This window comes from Nycticebus coucang, chromosome 16 (assembly GCF_027406575.1).
Source record: "Nycticebus coucang isolate mNycCou1 chromosome 16, mNycCou1.pri, whole genome shotgun sequence".
NCBI classification, from domain to species: Eukaryota; Metazoa; Chordata; class Mammalia; order Primates; family Lorisidae; genus Nycticebus; species Nycticebus coucang.
Window position 1 is genome coordinate 23011087 of NC_069795.1, and position 22697 is coordinate 23033783.

General features: G+C 32.4%; 1 protein-coding gene across 2 annotated transcripts in view; it reads right to left on the minus strand.

Annotated features, from left to right (window-relative positions):
• NCAM2 (neural cell adhesion molecule 2) overlaps positions 1-22697 on the minus strand; it is a 488008-nt gene that overhangs the window by 44102 nt on the left and 421209 nt on the right. For both annotated transcript variants that reach the window (XM_053565686.1, XM_053565687.1), the window contains exons 13-15: positions 17262-17381; positions 15758-15879; positions 5237-5417 (exon numbers count right to left, since the gene is read on the minus strand). In XM_053565686.1, coding sequence (XP_053421661.1) covers positions 5237-5417; positions 15758-15879; positions 17262-17381 — 423 coding nt within the window. The remainder of the gene's footprint in view (positions 1-5236; positions 5418-15757; positions 15880-17261; positions 17382-22697) is intronic.

Genomic DNA, 22697 nt, shown 5'->3' on the forward strand with positions numbered 1-22697 from the left:
TTAACCCAGTTGGCCATAGGCAAACGCTAGACATTTGTCACTGTACTCCTTATAAAACAATTTTGAGAACTGAAGGTTATGAATATAATTTATAGCCTTCCTTTCCCTCATATGCTAAACCAAGAAAATCTTATTGTATATGTAGTGTCAATATTTAGATTTGACTCAAAATTCGAGATTTAAAATGAAATTCTCTCCAGATAACTGAACTTCATTTTTATTGCTGTTTCAGAAGATCTTAATTTATGTCCTAAAGCAACCATAAATTTAATCTTAAGACGACAATTGTGTTTTCTGTTCCTGTTGAGTTAGCCAAAAAAGAAAGGGTATATTCATGTTGCATTAAATTAGAGTAAAAATCATCACAAATCAAAATAAATTGTTCTCTATAGTGGATCAGTTGTATAATTTAAAAGCCCATGAAAATACAAATTAAACTATTAGCAATATTTTATTTCTTTTTTAGCTTATCAAATTAGAAGACCTTTTATGTATGAATTATATATCAGCAGAGAGTAGAATTACATTACCATCAAATGGTAAGAATGCATGATTAGAATTGTTTGTCATCAAATTATATTGATAGTCAATGTTAAAATTAGGCATAGTAACTAAGAATAACAATAAGAGAAACACGAAGCAATTACTGAAGGATACTAAGGTCTTTTTTGGTTAAGTAAAAACAATATCAAACATGTAAGCCAAAAGAACTGATAGGAAATAATTTTCAAAACAATTTTATTTCCAATTTTTTTTAAAGATTAGATTATACCTAATAGAGTGATTTAGTATTATTGTAGTTATTAAAATTATAGAAAAATAAATAAATGCAAATTTTTCAGCCTCTAGTCTAACAAATAAGTTGGTAATAATTTTGTAAAGACAAATGCAGCCATAACTTCTGAATAGTCGTGTTAATTTAAAAATACAGTAACTTATTTGGACAGTATATAATGTATGACATACAAAACATTAACCTTTAAACTCTCTAACTTAAACAAGAAGACTTAAAATCTGCCAGAATATTATGAGTTTAAATATTTTTTTAAAAAATGGAACAATAAATCATGTGAGAGTAGTTGTAATGAAAACATTTTTCCTATTTTTCAAATACATAATATTAACTCCATAGGATTTTGTGGGTTTAAAGGCTCTTAAATTCCCTATCATCATAGCCTTTAAATTGCCTCAAGAAGCCTCCATCTTAATTGAATAAATCTTAATCTATAAAGTCATGTCTTTGATATGGGTTTTCCATGAGTCCTTAGCACTAAGAGGATTCAGTCATAGTAAGTTAGCCATTATTTTATGAGATACTTACAGATAAAACAAATTTTGTTTTACCCTCTTCCACTAAGTTGTGTGGACTTAATATCAGATGTCCAGTCTGGAAAGCTGAGTACCATTTCCTACCTTCTCAGAGAGCTCTGTCTGTATGTCTGTATGTGTGACTTTTCCATGAGTGCTCCATCTATTTCGAAGTGCTCTATTCTATCTAGCCTTTTCATATCAAAGTCTTTCTGACACTGTTATTTTCCCTCTGTTCATCTTCATAGAATAAATTTTAAAGCATTAAATAAACATGAAGCTTATATTTCCTAATCTCATGTACAGTCCTCAAACCCATTTCTACCTAATTTCTCTCCCAACCTCTTCAACAAACCTGCAGGTGATAAGAATACTTCACATCGGCAGGTTCAGATCTGTTGATCTCTCAGCATCATTTGAGTTTTTACACTTCTTGAAATATGATTTTCAAGACAGTACATTCTGGTGTTTTTCCAGTAGTTCTATTACATCTAAGTCTCAGTAGGGGAGGGTAGACCACCTGTGATTTCTTCTTCTCACATAATATTACAATTGTTTGGAATCACTTCTTAATCTTCTACCCTTTAGCTACTCAAGAAATACTCTCTGAACATCTCTGCCGTGCCAGCACTCCTACGTGGTGGAAAACACTGGTGAGTATCATAGACACCAATCCCTTTCCAGAGACCTTAGAATCGGATATTCAGTCAGAGGATTTCATTCTCACCTAAGCTCAAGACCATTCACCTGTTAAGACTGACAGACTTATGGCATATGTGTCCAAATCATGGCTATCTTCTTAGCCATGACACCTAAAAAAAGTGCTACATACCTCACTGCTGAGTATCATTCTGGTCACCTTTGAAGTACTCCCCTCGGGAAGCTATGCATGGATGTTAGTGCCTAGTCAACGCTTCAAAGCATTTTTTCTAGGATGAGTTCAAAAACTTAATTGTCTAAACTTGTATGACGACAGCTCCGGTTGCCGTTCCAGGAAAGAGCTCCAAAATTGCTTGGAAAGGTGAAATAGGTGCTGACATTGGTACATTGTTTCCCAAGGGGAGAGAGCTTTGACGGTGACCATAGTGATAGTCAACAATGAAGTATACAGAACTTTTTCTAGGATGAATTTACAAATGTAATTGTCCAACTATGTATATTCACATATCTTACCAATGATCTGACATTTCAAATTTTATTAGCACCAAATTGGACTTATAGTAGTTGATCCTTATTCTCCAAATTTTGCTTGCTCTTCTACAATATTCTTTACCTTAAGAAATGGTATCAGCAAAGCTCAAGTTGTCCAAACGAAAAACCTAAAAATCCTCATTATAGAGGGGATATTGTCTATTGCAAAGGCAGAGTTAGTCTACATCCAAAATGTGTCCAGAATTCAGTCATTATTTTCTTTTTCCACTGCTATTCATCCACCACTTGCTTTTATTAAGATGAGTTAGAATAATTTATTTGTAATTCCTATCTATTAATATAATCTTTTTCTGCTTAAAATCATTTCTTCTTTCAAGATCTTTTAAAAGTAGGGCTTTTAGAAGCACTTGGATTGTCCGTGTTCTAATGATACCCTCAGTCATAGAACTATTAAGCTTTATCTGGTCTCCCAGACTTCCCCCATGTAACATACTTTCTCTAGAAGGTTCAATCCTGCTAATTACCACTGGAAAATCCCTTTATGAGGAAACCTTTCTTATCTGTATTATTCATTGATTATTCTGACTTTTCTTGAAATGTCTTCCCTACTAGATCATGAAGTTTTAGGGGAAAAGCACCAGTTTTGTACTTTACGGATGAATCCTTTGTTCTCTTTTAACTACCTGTTACAAAGACAGACCCCAATAACTCTGGAATAAATAAACGAATAGATATTAATATTACAGGATGAGGAGAAAGTGACTTTATAGATGAGAAAAAAGTACCAAGACAAATTATATGATTTGTGCAAATCTGGGAATATAAATTCAAATTCTTTCCATTTTCTTTCCAGGTCTTAACCACAACTTGTCAGTCCACAAGTTTCTCAAATTAAAACAATGATAACAAGAACAACAAAATAATGTTTTTACACTATGAATTACAGTATGTCTTGACTGCCATTATGCCTTTATATATATATTCTGGTATTTCAATATTTTTAACTGTTTATCTATACCTATTAAATTCTGTTTTTGTATTAACAATTTCTTTCAAAGGGCAGAGACTCTGGAGTTATCCTATGTTTCAACCTGCTTTATATCTGTTTTTTGAATTTTTTTGTTTCATTTATAAAAAGTTATTAAAATTTTCCTTCTACTTCAGAGTTATTAATTTCTATTTCAATAAAAATATTTCCTCCAAATACATATCCACTAAATTAAGGATTTAGAAGGAAGGATTATACTTGCAATCCTCCTTTGGAGACTTTGCCTCAGTTTAAGAATTATATTTATGTCATATTCCTAATATCTCCATGGAGTATAATCACTGCAAAAATACATTATAATTATAAAGGCGGTTGTTCATATTCAAATTCACAGGGGCAATGAAATTGTTAGTATATTCAATTATTTTTTATTTAGAAGCATCTTCTGGTAAGGGCATCACATTTATAATATCACTAAAAGTAGCTCTGAACTTGAACAAATCATTAAATCTCCTAAAATCATATTTATAAAATCAGGGTAACGCTTTCTTATCAAATTATATTTAAGAGTAAAATGAGATAAAAAATATAGAAGTATTTTTCAAGTTAAAAAGAAAATGCCACCATAATATGATACCCTTATTATTTCTAGAGGCTTTGACCTTATAATTTCAAATTATAATTGCTAGCATTAACTAATTAATATTAGCAAAAGGAAGTCACAATGTCAATTACTTTTAAACCTTATAAATCAACAGTAATTACTTTTATTTTAAAGACTAATTGTATAAAAATGTTTTAATTAAGAAAAACTGATGTACATTATAAACACATCATTAAAAATGAGATTTACAAGAGCGTTAAATAATATGACTGAACTGAGAAGTTGTACATCTCTTCCTGTTATAAAAGTATTAAGGACCAATACTCATACTCTTATTATAATAAGATTTATATAAATCTTATTATTATCTTGGTATTAGTATTTATTCTTCTTTTATTTCTGTAATAGTTATGTAATAAACTACATATGTTACATATGTATGTGGCTTCATGCAACTTAAATTTTAGTGGTAATATCTAATAGAAAATAAATATTAAAATATAACTCATACAGTAACTCATTAACAGAGTTACATGATTATAAACCAGGATCAATTTTTGCATCCTTGCCTCTACAGTATGTATCTGAATTAATATCTTGCCTGTAGACTTTGATGAAATTAAAGATGAAATTAAAATACTAACACGTAACACTCTTACCTTCCAAAAGTAGCATACACCAGTGTGTTGTGAAAACTAACCCCAAAAACCCTGTCACATTATGAGCTCCCTTGAGACTCTAGTTATTGTTTTTATGGAGTTACATTTGTGGCCATTTCAGCTCACTTTGTCACTAATATTATGTTTCCAAAATCAACTAGCTTGGTCAGGCACCTATAGGCTCAGCTTCCATATGATAGACAGAGAAGTTGCCTTTTTTGCCAAATTTTCTTCAGGTTTCAAGGGAAACTTTTCATGTTGATCATCCTAATTCATTCTGACTTTCTATCCTCTCCCTTCTGTTCATTCTTTCACTGCTATTTCAACTGTCAATGGTGTCACATATTTGCAAATGATTCAATAACCTACGGCAAGAGCACTAAGAAACGTTGAGTGTGACATGTCACAATAGTCATGACTAGAACCTAGAATTTACATTTTAGTTTATTTTTGCTATTAAGAATTGGTGGTGTCTACTAAAGTATATTTATTTTCAGCATAAGAAAAAAATATATTTTAGCCTACCTTTAATAATGTTGGGCTTTGGTGGCATGCTGAACTCATAAACTGTTGGTTCAGAATATCCCAATCTGTTGGCAGCTGTAATCTGAACTTCATATCCCATTGTCCACTGTAGATGCTCCAAGATGATATGATCTTTATTTCCCTGCACTTTTTTCTCCAGCCATTGATCTTCTTTATCTTTCTGAGAAGGTGATAAAAATGTACTTTGTAAATTATTCATATACTAAAGCTGTGATTAAAAATAATTCATCTTGTAATTGAAAGAAGTGGTTTTATTGACATTAAAAAAGATGTTTTCGTATGTGTGAGAATAAAGCTGCTATGTCAGAACGTCCCTATTTCTAACATTTGTCTACATAAAATTTAATGTTGTTTATATTAGCCAAAGAGTAACGATTTTATAATTAATTCTCAATTCAGTGGTTCATAATACGTCCCCATATATTACAATTTCATATGTGTTTATCTTTAGACACTTTTTATTTAATTTTTAATGAACCATGAAGAGATAAATGAAATATTATATAGTAGAAGCTCTTTAAGTTGAACGCCGAAGCGACTGTAACACATTGGTCAACATAGGAGGATGGTCAACAGAAGGAACTAGTTCTTAGTAGATGTGGTGCATGTTTCACTGCATATAGAAAAAACCCTAATATGGTCATTAAAGTAATTGCCAGAGACTGTCATTAATAGTTTGTTGTGGAAAGAAGATAAAGTGTCTTGGAAACATAGCCTGGCAATTATTTATAGATTTATATTACCATTGAACATATTTTTTGCTATTATGTTTTATGATTCATAATAAAACAACATACAAGGGAAATTATACATATGAAATAGGTCACTAGTGTAGGAAAAGGAAAGAATGTCATCCTTAAACTTAAATATCTGATTCTTTTTCTAAAATAAAATATTTGGGCATATGACATTTGAATTTAATTTTATTTGAAAAAATAAACTTCTATATCAAAGATGTATTCACATGTGTATGTTTATCACTGCATGATCACAATTCAAAGATACGGAATCAACCTGAATGTCCATCAACTGATGAGCAGCTCAAGAAATATACACCATGGAGTATTACTGAGCTATAAGAAAGAACAGAATCATGTCTTTTGCTGTAACTTGGATAGATCTGGAGTCCACTATCTGAAGTAACTCATGAATCAAAAATTAAATGCCACATTATGAACACAACAATTAAGAAAATAATTAAATTGAAATATTTGTATGAATTAAATATTTTGAAACAATGCTATCATTGGCTTTTCCTTGTGTTAACTATTTAAATAAGCTCATGTTCCTGAACCCTTCTGTCTTCTTCTTTTTTTTTTTTGTAGAGACAGAGTCTCACTGTACTGCCCTCGGTAGAGTGCCGTGGCGTCACACGGCTCACAGCAGCCTCCAGCTCTTGGGCTTATATGATTCTCTTGCCTCAGCCTCCCGAGCAATGGGACTACAGGCGCCCACCACTATGCGGCTACCTTCTGTCTTCCTTCCTGCTCTCTATAACAAAAATGATGCTATCAGCGGCTTCTGCCAGCTTTTTGAGGGAACAATGAAGAACGCTGAGTAACTTGTGAATTCCATGGCCTTAGCAATCATAACCACTTAACATAATAGCTATTTTTTAGGAGATAGCTGTTTCCATAATAACTGTATGGAAGGAAATACTCTCTCTGGAATAGTGTCTCTTAAGTCTATCATAATCGAATCTCATTTTCCCAGGGTATATGTATAAAAAATTATAGCCCGCCTACAGCAACAGATAGACCAAATGATATATTTTACCCTCATAGCTAACTAAGCCTAGTATTACTTTATGTTGAACCAAAATTTTATTTGTTTATTTAAGACAGAGTCTTATTTTGTTGCCCTTAGTAGAGTGCCATGGCATCCTAGTTCCCAGAAACCTCAAACTCTTGGGATCAAGCAATACTCTTGCCTCAGCCTTCCAAGTAGCTGGGACTACAGGCATCCATCACAAAGCTGGGCTATAATTTTAGAGTTGAATCTCACTCTTGCTCAGGCTTGCCTCAAACTCCTGATCTCAAGTAATCCACCCATCTCAGCTTTCCAGAGTGCTAGGAGTTGAACCAAAATTTTACAGTTATTCTGACTTAAAGAAGAACATCATTTTCTGAGTTTATAGTAATGATAATTTATTCACTAAAATGAAATGGTAAAAGTTGTTTTAATTGCCTTAAATTGATAATGCTATAGATATGGAACGTCCTTCAGTTGTAGGCAAGAATATGTTACAGTTTTGATACCTTATTATTATTCTTCTCCTTTTCTACTTAAATATATTTTAGTAACTTGGACTTTCATCTCAAAACAAACAGCTTGGCATGTTCTGCTGTTTCTTTTAAAGCTGAAGATGTTAGCAGCCCTAGTGAATACATTTAAGCAAGGGGCACTTGCCTTGCTTTTTGAAACTTAAAACTAGAAGCATTTGCTGAGGTGGCCTGCCTCTGACTATTATTTAAAATGTTACGAAATGTCCTTGGTGAGCCATGAGAAAACCAAATAGTTTGGGCCAGAGAGGTTTTAAGTTGCTGGAATCACTAAATGACTAAGAAAATTAAAAGAAGTCCTTAGGACAGATGATCTACATATTGCTATTTTTATAGCTATTTTAATATTTAGATCATATTTATTTTCACTTATCACCAATAACCTCAGAAATGTTCCATATATGTTGAACAAAACAATAAAGGTTAGAAAGGAGTGAACACACAAGTAATTTTAGATGATATAGGTATCTATGCACACAAGCAAACACAAGGAGCATGTATTTTACAGGTGATGTACTGAATATACATATGGACGCATACGTATCTCCACAAGTTAACATATTATTCACACACATATAGCAGGAGAGTGTGTGGAGCAGGGATTCTGAAGGGTTATATGGAGATGAGTGCTTCACAAGGCAGAGGAGCTGCATGCCCCCATGGCCCTGGCTTCACTCCAGTTATTCAGTATATTCTATGCACTTGTGTAGTGCTTGGTGTGAGTGGGAATATTTTTATGGAAACCCAAGACGTTGAATTTTACTTTAGATCTGAGTGGAGACATGGGAAAGAGAAAAAGAATAAGCCAACATTTCAGATGTGAGTTACCCTAGGGGGGCAAACATTATTTATTAGAAGGAGAGAAAGACTTCATGTTCTTCAAGTAGTAATCCTTCAAAAATACCTTTTATTTTTAATTAAGCATTTGAAGCAAGACTTCGTGAAAAGCACAAGACATGAGGATAGTTTCTTCTGAATTAAGACTCATTTAACTCTTAATTGTTGAAGCCCCTCTTTCCATCATTTTAAATATTTGGACTGATAGAGAAAGAAACTAAAGGAAGTTAAAGTATTTTCCCAATATAAATCAATTTCATTTCCCATTCAATATTAGACAAGGAGTCATTTAAATTCCCCAAATGCAATTCCTAGGGAATAGGAAAAAAATTAAAGTGGGTGTTACCAAATACTCCCCTAGGCAACAAAATCTCAATTATGCATTTGTAGAATGTCTAATTTACAGAATTTAAATGCCTAGAGAACAATTTAAGATAATCTAGTTGCAAAACATTCCCCTAGGTAACTTAATGAGATGATTTGCTGAATGGGGCTATTATTAATAAGCCAATTAAATGGTGAAGGAAATCTACTGAAAAAGCAGTAATTTGGTGTGGTATAGCTTCTCTAAAGCGACCTTTTTTATTATAAAATAGAAAGCAGGGCCATATGACACTTAGGGGCACTTCATATTAGTAATTGTGAAGCAGAGTATCGGCATTTAGAGAACACTTACTGTCATATAGGGAGGAGATTGGAGGCAAAGTGATAGGGGGTCATTATTTATTGAATGCAGATGGTTCCACTAATTTTCTCTTTGGATTCTCATAGAATCTATTGCCACCATAATTTAAAATGAAAACTGATTAATTATAAAATGAGAGGACAATATAGGAGGGAGATTATATCAACTAGATGAATTTTAAGTCCTTTTGACACTCACGTTTTATGATTTAAGATTTAGTGTGTATGTAAAGCAACTCCTGGTTGGCTTTCTTGGTGGCCTAGGTCAAATATTCATACTGATGTGACCTCATAGGCTCCAGAATTCTGAAAAACTCAGTGTGCTGCCCTGAATATGTTAGAGGTGATTTAGCAATCTTATTTACAGAATTTAAATGCCTAGATAATTTTCATTTTACATATATGATATGCACGCACGCACGCACGCACACACACACACACACACACACACATACACACCAAAAGAAAGATGCTCCACTGAAATTTGGGACGATCTAAGATTTAGAAGTTTTTGGTTTGAATCTAACAAATCAAATTCATCCTATGTCATGTCCTGAAGCTTGGTAAATTTTTGTACAGCTGGGTATGCGTAGCTTGTTCCTAGTATCCCCCATACTAAGTGAGAATCCTCCTAATAAATCCTATTCATCATCGTTCTCACGTCCATAAAATTTGGTAGTGTAAGTTTTTTTCCATGTTCCTTATTTCTCATGTTTATTAGTCTATTTATAAGACTAGTTATAATTACACAACATGACTAATTTATTCATTGATTTATTGCTGCATGTGTTCATTCAGACAACACATCGTCTAATTTATGCTATAAACACAAAGATGAATAAAACTCATCTCCTTCACTTGCGACAAAGAAAAATTACCCAAAAAGTCATACTCTTTAATGTGAATACGTAGTTATTTTTGAGGATCTTTCAAAACTTAAAATTTAATGGCTTTAAATAAATTTCAATATACAAATGTATATATTATTAACTGGGAAATAAGTTCTTTTATCAACCAACGCTCGATTTTATTTTTTTATTATTTTAATGACCTTTTCAAAATTATATTTTATTTTCTTATTGCAACTGAGATAGTACACAACCTCCTGGTCTCTAAATAGCTTAAGAAGGTCAATTAAGATTTATAAATGTATGCTGTTGGCACTGTGACTAGTCCCTAAGTACCTTCTTCACAATTGATCTTAAGCTACCAATTTTCTTAGCTCAGGAAAGTTATTTAATGTGCCAACACTAAGTGATAATTATGATCCCATAGCTATCATAAAATTAGAGAGAAAAGAATGAAAACTCATAGCTGTTCATAATGTAAAAAACTATTAAATTATATGGAGTTATATTGATACAAGTACAAAATACATGTAAGATATTCTGTATTGAAAATAACTTTCTACATTTAGCAAAAATTTTATTCACTTAATATGCTTGTGTTTTTTTTCCAAATATATAGTTTAATATTACTTGTTAGAGACATTGTTAGACACAATGTTAGAGACATTAATTTTCATGACATTTTCACAGAGATATCTAATACTATTTTTATTGCTCTAGTTCATTCTAATAATTCTGTCTTCTTAATGGGTGAGTGAACAAAGACATTTGTTCTGTTTATGGGATAACATAGGATAATGGTGCTACCTGAATCATAATCTATAGGAAAATGACCACTTTCTATATTATGATATGCCTGGTCTTAACCTTTTTCACTGAAACTTAAATTGCTTATTCTTACATCTTTTAGAAATACAGTCATTAAGAATAATACATTGCATTGTCTATAGTGTTCTGATAATATAAGATCCATAGTCCTGTGTAGTTGAAATACAAGACCAAAGACAAAAATCAAGATATCAAATATTAGGCATGTTCCCTATTTTCCAGATTCCCTTATCTACTTTTTAAATACATGTTATCCAATTAAAAATGCATTAAATACATCTAAATTTTTTTTCAAGTTTTTTTTAATTTAATTAATTAATTAATTAATTTGTTTTTTGGCTGGGGCTGGGTTTGAACCCTCCACCTCTGGCATATGGGATCGGTGCCCTACTCCTTGAGCCACAGGCGCTGCCCTATTTTTCAAGTTTTTAAGTTGCACTTTACTGTGGAATTCATGTAGTTTGAATACATGATACTATATCATCTAATAGATGATTTGGAATCATACAAAGAAACCAGATGATCAAGAACCTTTGGAGGTAATTATTTCACTTTTTATTCAATTATGGAATCTCTAATTGTAACTTCAGAATAGAATGTTGACAGGATGGAGAAAGTGGAGACAGGAGAAAAGGGAGATTAAAAAATATATATGTGGAGTATTTTAATGTACACAAGTGGAAGGCACACCATGAAATGATATAGTCAAGAGAACGTGTGATAATATGGTTTTTGTATCTGGAGGCAGAGGATCTGCACAGTCAAATTGAGATGGGACAGTGGTTGAGGAGTAGATGGACTCTGTAAGCGGATTCCTATTTGGTCTTGACTACTTTAGACTGTAAAGTCTTACATGCTGTTATCTGCTGCCATTCTTCAGTGAGTCATCTACAGTTTCAGTTTGCCCTTCAAAAAAAATGTGAAGAAGTATCACTTTATGTTTGATTAATTATAATACAAACAATCTCCAAGATTGAACAATGTCTTTCTTGTAACACAGAGGGAATTGAGCCATTACTTTTACCAAACTTGTCATAAATGCCTAAGTTTCTACTAATAAGATAATGTTCCCTGTTAAATTGTTAGTAGCTGTAAGATTTGGTAATTTATTAGCAATAAATTACAGCTACATTTGAATTAAAACAATCATTTTTGTCGTAATATTAAAAATAGGTCATCCAGTATTTTCAGAGTCAGAAAGGGCTGAGAATTAGAAATGGACAAGAGAAAAGAATGAGATAGGATTAGGAAGGATCAAGACACTATTTTATTCACACAGCACACATGGACATTGAGTGAATGGGAAGAAACTGCTACCATTAAATTGGTAGGAGAAAGAGAAAGGCAATAAAAAGGAAGATAGAAATTACTGAAGGTAAAACTTATCCTTATTCAAATTAAATATAAAACAAAGTCATATCATCTAAGCCTTGTCAACTATGTGCAAAGGCAAAGTTTATTAAGGGCCATTATGCAAACTTGAGTCTCTACAACAATACAAATCTCATCATGTTTGAAACCTTACTTGTATGTACCCTTGTGCATTTTATACATGATTCCTCAAAAAAAGATTACTTCTAATACACATATAAAGATACAAAAATAAATTAGAAGTTGGTTTTAAAGACAGTAATTTATATTATATATATAACATTATATCAGGCAATTGAGTTTGCTAACTCAACCTAGAAAAAGTGTTACATACCTCATTGCTGAATATCACTATGGTCACCTTCAAAGTACTCCCCTTGGGAAGCTATGCACCAATGCCAGCGCCTAGTCCACCCTTCACAGCAATTTCAGAACTCTTTTTCTGGAATGGCTATCAGAGCTGCTGTCTTATGGTACACACAAACATGCAACAACAGTAATGAACGCCATCAGCAGGACACCACCACACACTTACACAAACATAGCTGTGAGACACTAATACACCAACTACTGAATTGTTTGTACAGTGCTACCAATGTCGACATACAGTGGCAAGTTCATGAACTTAATTGTCAAACTTTGTAAGACAATGGCTCAGATGGGCATTCCACAAAAGGGTTCAAAAATTGCTTTGATGAGATACTGGCATCATAACTTCCGAAGGAGAGCATTTTGAAGGCGACCATAGTGATATTCAGCAAGGAGGTATGTAGCACTTTTTGTAGCATGAGTTTATGAATTTAACTTTCCAAGCTTGTATGCTACATATATCCCCAAATGTCTGAAACATTATTATTTCCAATTTGTGACTGTAATTGTGTATGAACAAGTTTATTCCCTGTACTTGAGGGAATAGTTTTGGTTTCAACCATGATTAGGGATACTACTGACAATCTAGTGAATAGGATCCAGTGATACAAAACAGTGGGTGGTAGAGTAAAGGTCTGAATAGCTCAATGTTACACCACCCAAAATGTCAGTACATGTTGTTTTTTTTTAAGATATACATAACTAATAACAGTCACTATGATAATAAAATAATCACATCAACAATTTGTATCAGACATTGTTTGGCTAACGAATCTTCATGTTAACCAATTTTACTCAAGGTCATTAGATATATTTCTATCTAATAAGAAATAATTTTAACTTTGGTAAGTTTTTACAAAAGGATTTCCTGTATTTACTGTTTAAAAGAAGATAGATTTAGCTGAAATAACTAGTTCCTTTTGTTATTTTGATTCTCTTCATATTCTGGGTATGGATGTGAAGCCACCTTCTTATGAACACAAAATGATCTACGGGGATAAAAGCAAGCTTAGAATGAAAGACCATACAGAGAAACAATTTGGATTCCTAATTTAATGCTGAGATTCTACCCTAATCCCACATTGTCTAATACATAAATGTATTCAATGTGAAAAAAAATCTTGTGTTAATACCCTTTAGTTATGTTTTGTTTTATCTGCAGTCTAAAAGTACATTTAACATTTTAACAAATAAACAGTCTATATTGATTTTGAGTTAAGTATATGTAAAATATATACTGACCACTTCCAGGAAATAAGATATTAATAGGTTTTTGAGTAAATTTATATTGCTATTTATTTAATATTTATTAAATAATTATGGAAGAGTTATGCTGTGGATAGCAATGTTCTTACTAGTTTAAAAACATTACCTTTATATAACTGGAAATAGAAATGCAGTTGAAAAGATTCACAACATTCCTAATATGTATATATACATGTTTGTCAATAAAAGCCACTAATTAAAGAGATAAAAAAAAGATGTAATAGGAAATAATAAATATTTGCTGTCAATTGAAATAAATAAGTCAAGTTGAACTGTTATTTCTAATATCAACACTTCAGAATGGACTAGTCAAGTATAGCTTTTAGTTTTAAGTAAAAATTATAAACATATAAATATATTAGACACATTGCCAGAATTAGTTATTCACATTTTACTGATCAATATGGGATTTTATTAGAATTATTTACAAACTTTTACTATCCTCTTATATATTATACCATAAATCCTTCTGGATACAATTGTGGAATACAATCTGCATGGAGGGCCACTTCTCCGGGCAAATTAATGAATTTGGTTCTCCTGGATAGAGAGACTCTCTCCTATCTCTTTTCCATAGATTTTCCAGTTGGGTGAAGAAGAATACCCAGGAGACCTGGCTTGAGTAGCAATACACTGTTACATTCACCAAGAGACCAATGAGCCTTCAGAGCTGTCTTTAGGTAGAGGTATAAAGTCTCCCTGGCAGAGCATCTGAGACAAACACAGCTACTCATCATTGCAGCAGGAAACCTGAGACCAAGTTAAGTTGTGAAGGGACTATTAATCATAAATTTAAAATTTGAATTGATGTCTAAAATTAATTATTCAAACATACTCTTCAAAATTGAATTTCCTTTTTTTTTTTTTTGGCAGGGGCTGGGTTTGAACCTGCCACCTCCAGCCCTCCAGCATATGGGGCCGGTGCCCTACTCCTTTGAGCCACAGCCACCACCCTAAATTTCCTTTTTCATTATCCTTCAAATCTTAAATGTTTGAATTTATAAGTAGCAATATTATAGAAAATTATGGATTTGTGTAATATTGAAAATTAATCCACATTCTACTAAGGAACAATTATTTAAAATGCTATCTGCTAAAGTATATTTAATTTATATAGAACTAATAAATATTTAATCAACATAAACATAAAATTAATGCTATATCATAGGAACACATAAACATTAGTGAATAAATTTTACAAACTTTAATTTAAAATTATGTTTCATTTTAACATATTCTACAGTAGACAGAAGTACTCTATCACATGAAAAATTTTTGGAAAAATCATTTTCAGTGACCTTTAGCATCATTTTCGCTAAAAGCAAAGAGGCACAGTCCATAGGACATTTTCCTCATCAGTCTGCAACCAGCTGACCTCTCTCACCCCTCAACACTTGTCAAAAAGCAAACAAAAACAACCTTTGCATCTCCACATTGTCTGAAGTAGGGCTGAATAAGCGTGAAGAAAACCACCTTCTCTTAATCAAATGCAATGGGGCCATTCTTTGTTAAATGTTAAGAATGAATGAATTCAATTATTTGATGAAGTAATTTATGCTGTGGTGTGATTTTGCTAATAATTCTACCAGAACTAAGTATGATTGATACGAAGACTTAGTCCAAAGTTACTAAAATCAAACAGGTTGAGGAATTTGTTGGGAAAACAGAATTTCATTTCTGAAAAGTTGACAAGTCCAATTTCACACATAGAAATAACAAAATGAAAAACGTGATTATGTTGATGATCTATGCTTAGATCTAACAAAAAAATTCATAATTTATAATGATGGATTTCAGGAATATAAAATTACCATTTATCATTGTAGTTTGCTCTTTCTATAAGTTCTGTAGAATTCTTAATGTAATTTAAGAAAACCTTGGGGCGGCGCCTGTGGCTCAAGGAGTAGGGCGCCGGTCCCATATGCCGGAGGTGGTGGGTTCAAACCTAGCCCCGGCCAAAAAAAAAAAAAAAAAAAGAAAACCTTGTACAAAATTATAATAAAGAAGGTACTTACACTTCTATATTTCACTATGTATTCCAAAATAGGGGCCCCTCCATCATCCTGTTTGGTGATGCTGAGTTTAAAGCTCTTGCCACTGCTGGGCTGTCCATGTATGGATGGAGGACTGGGTTCACCTAGATACACAATACAAGAGTTCTTCATATGCGCACATTTCAGATACCTGGAGAAACTGCATTTTAATCAAAAGAACATAGTCACATGATCAAAATATATAATGCTATCCTGGATTTACCATTTGATATTTGCTCTATGACGTGATATAACCTCACATTCCCATTTTTCTTAGCCAATAAAGAGCAATTTTCATAAATATAGAAGCATCATGCCCAAATTGTGAAACTTTAGGACCAAATATATCCTTTATATTGATTTGAAAATGTTTTTAAAACACTACTGGACCCTATAAATATCAAAATTTATTCCTCTTATTTGTAATAGTATTAAAACCTATTTATTTTCTTAATGTAAATTTATTTTATAAATTCTTATTAATAAAAACATATCAGGCAGGCAAAGGTGGGTCTGAAAGGACGGTGGGAAGCTAAAGGGTGGTGCAATTGAAAATTTTTAGCAGAAAAGGGATAGGTCTCTTGAAATTTCTTAAAAGGTTTTTAAGAATCATTTTGGAAGATGGGTTAGAAGACTAGACTGGAGGTAAGATTATGAATCAGTATCTATTTTGAGTTATACTGGTGCAAACAGAATGAGGGACAAAAAAAAAGACACTAGCATTGGGAATGGAGCAAAGGAAACTCCGAACATATTTTATGGTAACAGAGAATTACTCATCACAAATAAGGTAATATAAATTATTGTGATCAATTTCGCTGGCCTAACACCTATATATTATAGGACCATGAGTAGGTTTTATAACAATATTTGTTCAGTTACACTCATTAAGTTTTCTTTTATTTTAAATAATTTATTCAACATAAAGGAAATGTAAGTCATTTCAATTCTTTCTTCATTTCACGTAAACACATTGATTGAGAACGTGTCAAAGTAGGATAGCTGTCAGAACAAGGCTACCACAGTCATTCTTCTATAGTCACTGTTGTAATGGATTAATGATTGGTTCTTTTTCTCACACTTAGGGCCTATATAATTTGTGGTTTAAAGGCAATAGTCGTATTTCCTCACAAGAACAGAATATCATACATGTTACACAGATACTTTTTTATTTTCTCACAAAATATAATCTGAACACTACCATCCAGTTAATCGGATATGAGTAAGAAGGAAACCTTCATAGTGGAGACAGTTTCCTGAGAGCAACTTAACTGTATCGTATGTTCTAGTACACCTTCTATTTTTGTCTTGCTCTTAAGCAAGGCTACTTTTATAAATCTGAGATGTCACCATCTTCAGAAACTACTTCAATAAAGACATAATTCACTTTCTGAAGGGGGTGAAACATTTCCCTGCATTTTAAAACCGGTTAAATTTACAAACAGAGAGAACGGCAACAGAGAACAGAATAGTAATGATTACTTACGGACTGGTAGTGTTTGGAAAATTTCTGTTTTACTGTAGTCTCCTTGCCCCTTTCCGTTGACAGCTGCAACCCTGATTTCATAAGTTGTATTTGGTTCCAGGTTGCTCAAAACAACCATTGCTAGAAGAAAAAGAAAGAAAAACTATATATATATAACTACATTTAAAGAATTTTAATAAGGAAAACAATTCAATCTATTATAAGGAAGAGTGAATAATTCACTAAAAAGCTTTCTGTGAAATACCTGAAAATAAATGGAAAAGTCATACAAGAAAAGAAGGATTTTTCAACAACCCTCTGCATCACATCTGTTTTAGCTTCCAAGCTCAAGCATTAATAAAAGAGGAAAACTAACCAAGTGGAAATAAAAATATTTCCTTTCACTTTTTGCATATCCAAAAATAAAAATGATGTGAACAAAACATTTCTTATGTATGTATTCCAGGTATTGTGTCATCTCTGAATGAATTATAACTATAGAATTTAACACAGACATGGCATTTAAAATACACTGATTTCTGACATATGACATGAGGTGTTTTGCCTAAGTCAAAAAAGTGTCAAAAAGTTGGAACTGCAGCAAAATTGGTTCATTTACTCAACAAGCTGAAATGAAATCAAATTATTTTAATGCTATTTTGAAGCATTCTCATAATTTGAATTTTCTCTATGATTTTCTTTTCAATAATAAGGTGTATCACACCTAGATTCAACATGACACACAGGAATAGGAAGAATTCAAAAAAGGATAGAGAATTGAAAATTATCAAAAACCTCTCCTGGTTCATGTCAACCTTTTTAGTTTGATAGAAAATTTTAGATGCAATTGCAGATTTCAAAATGTTAAATTTTTAAAAATTCCTCTGATGGACTTAACCTAATTCCATATTTGCCTCTATCCTTAACTGCTTTTAGTTAAGCAAAGCTGAAATTTAAGCAGCTAAATGATTAACCTGCCAATCAAAGGAGGTTAAATGATTAACCTGCCAATCAAAAGGAGGTTATGTCTGATTACACAGTAGTTCCAAGTGATAATAAATTCATATTAAGAGATGGTATATAAATGATTAAATGATAGATAATCAGGATCATAACTAAAGAAATATTGTTTTACATGAACCAAACTTGAAGATGATATATAGCCAATAAAGTTACATTTAAATTTATAATATATTTTCTCTAATATTTATAATATAGATTCACTTGATAACAATTTGTATTTCTACAATGTATGCTAATCATGGCATCTATTTAGCTTTTATTAAAATTAATCTAGAGTGAATTATTTATCATAGTCTAGAAAAAAGTTGCAATACACTTTAGAGATATTTTCTTTGTCTAAAAGGAAAAGCAGAAGAGAAAAAATATGCAAACTAGTTAATGTCAGATAAATATTAACAGCCAAAAAAAATCATATTCCAGCTATCAACCAAACCTAATTTAATTCTCTATAGAAACAGTGTGTTTCCGATAGGCAAACTTTACATTTGTATTTTTATTTTCTCTACCTACAAGAGAAGTGAACTTGTTTTTGAGAGTGAACAGCCTTGTCAGGTCCCATATTATGACACACAATGTCAGACTGAAGGAAGAAAAATTGGGAAAAGGTTGATTGGCACATAAATGAAAATGATTAGAAGCTTCAAGGATAAATGGGGAAACCAAGGCTTGATGTTATCAATTTATGCTAGGCTAACAACCTGTAAGCTTTTTCATGAAACTAAAACTCAGCTCCTGATCTGGAGTCAAGAAGTATAAATTTAGCACCAGGAAAAGAATATGTTCCAATAAAGAGAAGCCGAGTGCATAGATGGAGCTGTACAAATATGGAAAGGGAAAAAGGGACTGACTTAAGAGTTAGGAAGTTAAAATGCTATTTTCCTTAAGAAGGAAAGCTTTTTATCAAAATCAGAATAATAATGGATTTAAAAGTTTAAAATTCCTAACATTTTGTCAATTTAACCCATTAATAATTATAAGAATTAAAACTAAAGTGATATCGCCTCATATGACCCCAGCCTACGTATAGTCTCGCTTCATTAGGGTAAAGAATAATACAATTGAACACTGACTGTTCGAAGAAATCATACTGTCCAAAGGCCTGTCTATTTTTGTTAGAAGGATTGAAGAATAAGCATGTCTTCATAAGGCAGGCAACGTTGATATATGTTACACCTTTCCAAATTTCTGTGATAAAAAGATGCAGGTGAAGCCATCATTTTAAAAACAAATGGTAGACTGTGTTGCTGAGGGTGACCAGTAATCCTTATATTAATTTCTTTGTCTAAATACAATTCAAAAAGCAAAGCATTAGAATTTAGCACACCATTTTAATGGCAAATAAAATTACATACATTAGAACGTGTGGAGATCATATTCTAGGTATAATCTCTTCATCTTTTTAGTTTAAAAACTGTTGACAACAGAGCTGTCATATATAATAAGAGCATTAATAATAAGATAAAGATTCAGATTACTTCTCAGGTAAACAATAAAAACAAAATTTGCTCCTACCCCTAATAAAAAAAGGCAACTGCACATTTTATGTGAATTAATGGATATTTCAAGCTCCTTCTGGCTTGGAGCATCAGCCTTGTCTTTGCCTCACATTTCCTAGCGTCTGTGAGAAGCTTTGAGAGTCCCGCTACCTCTGCCAAAGGAAAATCTATTTCCTCAGTTACATTAGGATCAGTTCTGAACGGATTTTCCCCGTGTTCCTGCGCATTTTCTGTTCTCAGTGTCAAGGCTCTCCCATGTGCTGAGTTTCACCTCAGATGTCGGCAGAGGAGAGGAGCAAAGAGGGTGAACGCTATGATGGCCAAACTGTTCTTACGATGTTGGACTAGTACACCCAAAGTTAAAGTGGATAAGGGGTGGCGTGTGGGATAATATTTAGAAATAAACATATCCTACATCAAGCACACAAAGTGAATTCAGTGTGAGTTTAAAGTGACTTGCTTTTCTTCCAGAGGCTTAAGGGACCTGGACCCCCCTGGAATACACCCAGAGTTGGCTTCCCTGGAGTTATTCCATAAGCCAATTCTCTGAAGCTGTGCACCCCATGAAGCTTGAGATCAAAGGGCATGCCGCCCTTCCTCAGAGATACGGGCCAGAGGGTTGATGTATGTTAACAACATATTGTCGGAGGTCTATAGGTGCTCTGCCCTGAGGAAAAGACACAGTCGTTACTTCATACTGCGTAAACTGAGTGAATGCTTGAAGATATTCTTCCACTAACTCTCTTTCCCTGTGGCTACTTTCTTCTTTGTGATCTTTCTTTAGATACCTGCTCAGAAATTAGTCAATGTTTAGAAGAAGAGGTTTACTATAAAGGTGATTGTATTAATATGATAACAAAATATTTCCTTTCAAGTTAATTTCAGATAGGTAGAATAAGATAATGATGAAACTAATAGATAATAGATTAAGTATGTATGTGACTAGAAAAGTACAAAATCAAAACCTTGAATAAAGATATTTACTACCCACCATCCCATCTCATGTAGTCTGTTTCTTGACTTAATAATTACAGGAGTGAGTTTACACTCACGGCAAAGCTGCTGTTCGTTTGTGTCTCCGGTCGTGCAACATGGTATGATGGATGACTTTCAAAATTATAGGAGGAGGCGTGCAAGTCAGCCTATTGGTGCAAGTTTTACAAAGTTAATACACAAGAAGTCAGCTTATTTTTGACTTCTGACTATAAAGATTTGGGTACAATAACACTTATTATGAGGCTTATTAACAGTGTGAATATAAAGATCATTGTGTGAAATAGAAAAAACTCTACACAATGAGCCCATATTAAAGAGAAGAAAAGGAAAAGATGTGGGGAAGGGTGAGCCTAGAACTGCAATTTGACTTGCCTATATATATATATATATATATGTATATATATAAAAGCATCTGTAATTTACTGGCAAATTACCAAACACAGGGTGATCGAACACCCAAGGTGGGACTTGAAAGGAAACCACCACTGGAAAAATGAAAGGCTATGTACTCCATCATACAGATGCACCTCAAATTATAAAGTTAATTAGAAGACTTTCTTTTCTGATGTGTGACCTTGCAATAGAACAACAGACATGCAAATGAGGTGTAGGATGAGCTCTCATCCCTATAATTTATCAGAAATTAAAACTCCAAAATTAGATGAGAGCAGATCTAGATTAAAGTACTAAAACTCATAAAGGGCATAATTTAAGGTATTTTATAGCTATAGTCAGAATGGTTTGGAAATTATAATGAAATTCTTCTAAAAATTACAATCATGACTTCCTTGACACGGAAACAGGGAAGAGTTCTATAACAAGTATGGTTTCTCTCACTAATTTAATGTTTCTTATGGTTTATATATAATTATTTTATAAATAACCATTTGTCACCATCATGATTATAAGGTATGCATAAAATAAATTAACAGTGAAAAAATTGGGCTTTAATTGATGTGGGGTTTTATGTAGAAAGTACATGTTATCCTTTAAAATCAGAAGGCTTCCCATTAAAATATAAAAACTACCCCATAAAAAAATTCATTTAAAAATATAAGTCTCATCAACAAAATGTGCTTCATAAAGAATTCATACTTTTTCATTCCAAATATAAGATTTCTTAGTATATATGGAGTAATTTATCCAAAAAGAGTTTGGTAACAATTTATCAAGACGTACTAACATGTCATTGATATATAATTATCAAATATTTCCATCTATAGGATAAAAACAATACAGTATGCATGTCATACTTTTAAGAATAAAAATCACCTGAAAATGATTTTTAACTCACAAAATTTCCTCAAATGTCCATACCACAAAACTTTTTCTTTCTATAAAGTGTTTATTTTATTTTATGATTTCAAAGTTGTGTGGGGGTAAGTTACTCTTTTCTTATTAACTGTCACTCTTTGCCTAAGAAATTCTAAACTTCATTTTAGCCACTTAACCTCCTAATGTTCTCTACACATAAATTGTTACCTATATTGATCATGCCTCCAATATTGCATTTGGCCATTATACTGAGAGAAGCTTTTCTCATAATGATCTTGTAAAAAGAATACATATTACATATATCATCAATATTATCTCCAACTCCAATTATTGACATGGAAAATATAATTCAACAAAGAGTTTTTGAGTTTGGGTTTTAAAAAATATATCAAACAAAACACCATGTTCATTCATGGTATAATAAAAGGCAGAAATTTCTTTTTAAGGCAGATTAATACCCCCTCGTGTGTGTATGTATGTGTATGTGTTTATGCTTGTATGTGTGTGAAACCTTACTTTCTTTATCCATCCACGGATGCATCCGTTGACATTTAGGTGTTTCCACATCATAGCTACTGTGAATAATGCTACAACGAGTAGGGGAGTATAGATTTCTCTCAGAGATCTTGGTTTCATTTTCTGTGAATAAATTCCTGGAAGCAGGATT